The sequence below is a fragment of the Trachypithecus francoisi genome, unplaced genomic scaffold (genome assembly GCF_009764315.1).
Source record: "Trachypithecus francoisi isolate TF-2019V2 unplaced genomic scaffold, Tfra_2.0 Lachesis_group20, whole genome shotgun sequence".
Classification (NCBI taxonomy): Eukaryota; Metazoa; Chordata; class Mammalia; order Primates; family Cercopithecidae; genus Trachypithecus; species Trachypithecus francoisi.
In genome coordinates, this window is record NW_022681466.1 from 13882695 (window position 1) to 13888694 (window position 6000).

The following is a 6000-nucleotide window of genomic DNA, read 5'->3' on the forward strand; positions in this document are numbered from 1 at the left end:
ATTTGATCAGTGTTCTGCGTCTTTCTTTCAGTGGTCCGGCATGAGTGGCGGCCCACATCCTACCTCCTAGCAGCGAGTGAAACCGAGTTGGGGCCAGCACCCAGCTCAGGGGCTCAAGGGTGAGGCCGTGGGGTCCTTCCTCCTACCCTGCGGGGCCCTGCAGCTCCCAGTGTCACTTCCGTGGATGTGGCCGCCACGAGTCCCTGCCGGGGCCTGGAGAGGCTGCGTGGGCTTTTTTTTTTTTTTTTTTTTTTTTTGAGACGGAGTCTCGCTTGTTGCCCAGGCTGGAGTGCAGTGGCCGGATCTCAGCTCACTGCAAGCTCCGCCTCCCGGGTTTACACCATTCTCCTGCCTCAGCCTCCCGAGTAGCTGGGACTACAGGCGCCCGCCACCTCGCCCGGCTAGTTTTTTGTATTTTTTAGTAGAGACGGGGTTTCACCGTGTTAGCCAGGATGGTCTCGAACTCCTGACCTCGTGATCCGCCCGTCTCGGCCTCCCAAAGTGCTGGGATTACAGGCTTGAGCCACCGCGCCCGGCCTGCGTGGGCTTTTAAGAGCATCTGTGGGAGACCCGCAAGGGGGGCGGGGGTCGTCGGGGCCCCCAAAGAGCCCGTCCCCCCCTGCGTGGGTGACTCCATCCCTCCCCTACCTCCTTTCTATGACCCTCTCGGGGTTTAGGGGTGTTCCCGCCCCCCACTGCGCGCGGGCGGGTGCAGGGCTTGGCGGACACGGAGAATTCCGGGCTCCGTGCCCTGAAAACACGGGCGTGAGGGGCGCAGGGGCGAAGGCTGGAGGCGGAGAACCCAAGAGGGGCTGCGGGGTCGGCCTCGGGGCAGCGGGGCTGGAGGCAGCTTCGCGCCGCGGACGTGAGACCCTCCTGGGACCCTTCGCCGACCCGGCTGCGCCCCGCGCCCCCCACGTCTTCCCCGCCCCGCGCGGGCAGCGCCGCCCCCCAGGGCCCCAGCGCCGTCCTCCCCGCGCGCCTGCTGCCCGCCGGGGTTACTTTAATACCGGGCGCTGGCGCGAGGCCGCGGCGCATTCCCAGCTGGCGGCGGGCAGGTGGCGGCGGCGCAGGGACCCGGCGCGGGGCTCGGGGAGCGGCTTTGGTGGCGGGACTGGCGGGCGCCCCTGCCGTGCGCTCCGGGAGCCGAGGCCACCGCGGAGCCCCTCGCGGCCCCTCTGCTCCGGGACAGGGGAGCGCGCCTCTCAAAGCTCCCCGCGGCCCCGCTGCGGGAGCGGCCGCCCCGACGCGCGACCCCAGGCTCCGCGGGCAGGTCTGGCGGCTCCGTGACCGGAGGCAGGTGGGTCCTCCGTGGGTGCCCGGAAGCGCGCGGGGACTGCGGGGCCCGTGCCCTCCGGGGCCCTCCGCGGGGCTGGGCCGGGGCTTCTCGGTGGGACCCACCCTGGGCACTGGGAGCGGGGTCCAGCGAGGCGGCTTCTCCCGAGCCAGGGAACTTTGGGCCCCTCCCCTTCCCTCCTGGCGACCCTGGAGCGCGGCCTGGCCTCCACTGTCCCCCTGCCCGTGACTCGGGCTCGCGCATAACTGGGGAGCCCGGTGCCCCCTCGGCTTCTGCGCCATCCCCTGGGTGAGGGCTCTGGAAACGCCCCGGGTGGGGGCAGCAACGGGTTGAGGGTCCTCTGGACAGATGGAGCTGGGAGGGGAGCTACCCAGCCTAGTGGGAAAGCGGGGGCAGGGCACATTTCCAGGCCCTGGAAGGCCCCCAGCGCTCCCACCTGTTGATGCCGCCCCATTCCAGCCAAGACTGCTCCCTGTGCGGCCTAAATTCAGCGTGGCTCGTGGAATCAGGCAGCCTCCTGTGTTTCTTCTGCCCACCACAGTTCTGTGAGCTTCCTCCAGGCTGCTGACCTCAGCGTGACTCCTTCTTCACTGGCTTCATGTCACAGTTTGCCTGCCCCCTCCACTGGGGACATTCCAGCTGTTTCCAGCTTCTCAGGAGTCAAGCTGCAGTGAACTTTCGCACACTTGTCATTTTCTGGACATTGGCAGTCCTTTATCTAAGGTACAAAGCTAAGAGTGGAATTGCTGGGTGAGAAGGTATAGGCGGTCAACTCTGCAAGTCTTGCAGATGGTTTTCCAAAGCGACAGCGCAGTCCAGGTTCCCAGCAACAGCAAACGGTGGGGCCAGCTCCCCCGCAGCCCACATGCCTGTTGACAATGATGTCTGCCTTTTCACATCTTCATCCTTGTCAGCACGCAGGGGCTTCTGTGGCCATGACTGGCATTTCCCTGCTTGTTGGCCGCGTGGGTGTCCTTTTCAGGGAGTCCTCAGTCACGGTTTTGGTCTCTTTTTTTCAGATGGGTTGTCTTTTCCTTACTAATTTGCAGTTCTTCCCTATATTTTTCTTTCTTTCTTTTTTTTTTTTTTGAGACGGAGTGTCGCTCTGTCGCCCAGGCTGGAGTGCAGTGGCGGGATCTCAGCTCACTGCAAGCTCTGCCTCCCGGGTTTATGCCATTCTCCTGCCTCAGCCTCCCGAGTAGCTGGGACTACAGGCGCCTGCCACCTCGCCCGGCTAGTTTTTTATTTTTTTATTTTTGAGTAGAGACGGGGTTTCACCGGGTTAGCCAGGATGGTCTCGATCTCCTGACCTCGTGATCCGCCGGTCTCGGCCTCCCAAAGTGCTGGGATTACAGGCTTGAGCCACCGCGCCCGGCCCTCTATATTTTTCTTACCAGCTTTTTGTCTATTTTTTTTTTTTTTTTCTGAGACAAAGTCTCGCTTTGTTGCCCAGGCTGGAGTGCAGTGGCGCAATCTCAATCTTGGCTCACTGCAACCTTCACCTCTCGAGTTCAAACAATTCTTCTGCCTCAGCCTCCCAAGTAGCTGGGATTACAGGCATGTGCCACCATGCCCGACTAATTATTGTATTTTCAGTAGAGACGGGGTTTCGAGATGTTGACCAGGCTGGCTTTGAACTTCTGACCTCAGGTGATCCACTTGCTTTGGCCTCCCAAAGTGCTGGAATTACAGGCGTGAGCCACTGCAACCTGCCTGATATATGTTTTCAGAAGATCTCCTAGCCTGTGACTTATGATTTCACTTTCTTGGTAAAGTTCTTAATTTTAATGAAACCCATTTGCTCAATCTTTTATTGCAGGTATTTTTTGTTCATTTTTAAGAAATCTTTTCCCATCCAAGGTCATACCAGTATTCCCGTTTTCTTCCACAACCTTGACTGATTGATTTAACCTTTCACACTTAGGCCTGCAATCCATCTCGAATTCATTTCCCTGTATGAGAAATGGAGATTGCAGAGCCCTCCCTCTCCTTACCTTACATGTTTTTCTATTTGCACTTTTAAAGTCAGTAGCTACTAGTTTTGCAATCTGAAGAAAACTTTTTTAAAATGTACAAGTGAAATAAAAAACGAGAAAGGACTCAGGGGTAAGTGGGCCCCACCTGTGCACAGATAAGAAAGTGAGGCCTGGGGGGTGCACTGGGCGGGCAGGCAGAGCCCAGGACTCCCAGCTCTGTCCACTGCCGACCTCTGCCCCAGGGGCTGCCCTCCTGTGTTCCAGCTTTCAGAAAAGCCCAGTCCATCCCAGAGGCCACAGGACCTACAGTGAGGCGGGGGCAGGGGTCCTGCTGGGGCATGTGGGGGTGGGGGAGGGGGTTGGGGCGGCTCGTCTGGTGGCACTGGAGTCCTCCTGCAGAGCTGGTGACTTCCAGAGAGTCCTCAGGAGTCGGAGGGCAGTGGGGGGCCCACGTGACTCTGTGGGAACGGCTGTCACAATGGCCTCGTGGGAGCAGATGGGGTTGCCTGACTTGCATCTTTAACAGGCTTCTTTCCCCACAGGCTGAGCTGGTTGCCCACAGGTGCCCCCGCCCCATCTCAGGGCGTGGCCGCCCAGCCCTGAGCCGATCCTGAGGGGTCAGAGATGGCACTGACCCCTGAGTCCCGGAGCAGCTTCCCTGGGCTGGCCACCACCGGCAGCTCTGTGCCTGAGCCGCCTGGCAGCCCCAACGCAACCCTCAACAGCTCCTGGGCCAGCCCGACGGAGCCCAGCTCCCTGGAGGACCTGGTGGCCACGGGTGCCATTGGGACTCTGCTGTCAGCCATGGGCGTGGTGGGCGTGGTGGGCAACGCCTACACGCTGGTGGTCACCTGCCGCTCCCTGCGCGCGGTGGCCTCCATGTACATCTACGTGGTCAACCTGGCGCTGGCTGACCTGCTGTACCTGCTCAGCATCCCCTTCATCGTGGCCACCTACATCACCAAGGAGTGGCACTTCGGGGATGTGGGCTGCCGCGTGCTCTTCAGCCTGGACTTCCTGACCATGCACGCCAGCATCTTCACGCTGACCGTCATGAGCAGCGAGCGCTACGCTGCGGTGCTGCGGCCGCTGGACACCGTGCAGCGCCCCAAGGGCTACCGCAAGCTGCTGGCGCTGGGCACCTGGCTGCTAGCACTGCTGCTGACGCTGCCCGTGATGCTGGCCATGCGGTTGGTGCGCCGGGGCCCCAAGAGCCTGTGCCTGCCCGCCTGGGGCCCGCGCGCCCACCGCGCCTACCTGACGCTGCTCTTCGCCACCAGCATCGCGGGGCCCGGGCTGCTCATCGGGCTACTCTACGCGCGTCTGGCCCGCGCCTACCGCCGCTCGCAGCGCGCCTCCTTCAAGCGGGCCCGGCGGCCGGGGGCGCGCGCGCTGCGCCTGGTGCTGGGCATCGTGCTGCTCTTCTGGGCCTGCTTCCTGCCCTTCTGGCTGTGGCAGCTGCTCGCCCAGTACCGCGAGGCCCCGCTGGCGCCGCGGACGGCGCGCATCGTCAACTACCTGACCACCTGCCTCACCTACGGCAACAGCTGCGCCAACCCCTTCCTCTACACGCTGCTCACCAGGAACTACCGCGACCACCTACGCGGCCGCGTGCGGAGCCCGGGCAGCCGCAGAGTCCGGGGGCGCGTTCCCTCCCTGCAGCCCCGCGCCCGCTTCCAGCGCGGTTCCGGCCGCTCCCTGTCTTCCTGCAGCCCACAGCCCACGGAGAGCCTCGTGCTGGCCCCGGCGGCCCGGGCCGGACCTGCGCTGGAGAGTCCCAGGGACCCGGCGTGAGCACGCGGAGGGGCGGCTGGAGTCCAGGCGGGGACGGGCCCCAAAGCCTCAGCCACCACCGGGAGCCGCTCCACAGAGCCCCCCACTCCGAGATCACAGGTCCTGCCCCTCCTCCTCAGTCCCCTTCCGGAAGGATCCTGCTTGCTTCCCCTCAGTGCCCTCCCAGTGATGCCCGGAAGCGCCCACCCGCCTCCCTGAGGGTCTCCAGGAGGCTCCAGTCCAGTCCCGGCTTCTGGAGACCATGGTTTCATCACCGAGGGCAGCAGGCACCAGTGCCCGGCCCGTGTGGAGACCATGGCGCGGCTGCCGCCCCCGGGGACCCTCCTTCACTCAGCCAGCGTCCCCGCGGCTCCCGTCCCTGCCTGTGCGGCTCCATCCCTTATGGCTTTGCCACTGGAACAATCAACCCTCAGCTGGCTTCCGTGTCCTGCCTCAGCGTGGGGGATGCCACGTCTGAGGGGTGGGAGGATCAGGTGGGAGCATCCTTGGGCAGGACCCCCAGGATGACACCGGCAGCTCAAGGAGGAGCCTGTGGGTCTGGCTGGGGTGGGGGGTGCACCTGCCTTTGAGGTCTGTGCAGGTGGCTGGTCTGGCACTTGATATGGGGCAGGGAAGGTGGCCAGGAGGGGAGGCTCTGGCAGCGTGGGCTGAGGGGGGGATCAGGCAGAAGGCACTGCCCAGCAGAGGCCTGAGGCTTCAGGTGCAGAACGCAAGAGGCCAGGGTCCCTGACCGCACCTACAGGCCCCCTGGCCTCTCATCCACGTCTGGCTCGGGTCTGATCAGGAACGGAATCCAGGTCCTGCCTCAGAGTACCCTTGGCAGTCTCTGCCCCACTCACCCCTCGCTGCCTCCTGGACAGACTTCCTGCCACTGCTGTCAGCTTGGCCAACCATCCTCTCTCTGGCGACTGCCCCCCTCCAGCCCCCAGCCCA

General features: G+C 63.5%; 1 protein-coding gene across 1 annotated transcript; it reads left to right on the plus strand.

The window, feature by feature from the left end:
• The first annotated feature begins 1215 nt into the window (after window positions 1–1215).
• UTS2R (urotensin 2 receptor) lies at window positions 1216–5279 on the plus strand. The gene is made up of 3 exons (XM_033181693.1): window positions 1216–1300; window positions 1839–2020; window positions 3816–5279. Exon 3 carries the CDS (start codon window positions 3898–3900, stop codon window positions 5065–5067), a length of 1170 nt encoding a protein of 389 aa, XP_033037584.1. The 5' UTR covers window positions 1216–1300; window positions 1839–2020; window positions 3816–3897; the 3' UTR covers window positions 5068–5279.
• The last annotated feature ends 721 nt before the right edge of the window (window positions 5280–6000 follow it).

What these genes read in the sequence shown, in the direction of transcription:
- UTS2R (XM_033181693.1), top strand. Translation starts at nt 3,898, where the DNA reads ATGGCACTGACCCCTGAGTCCCGGAGCAGCTTCCCTGGGCTGGCCACC.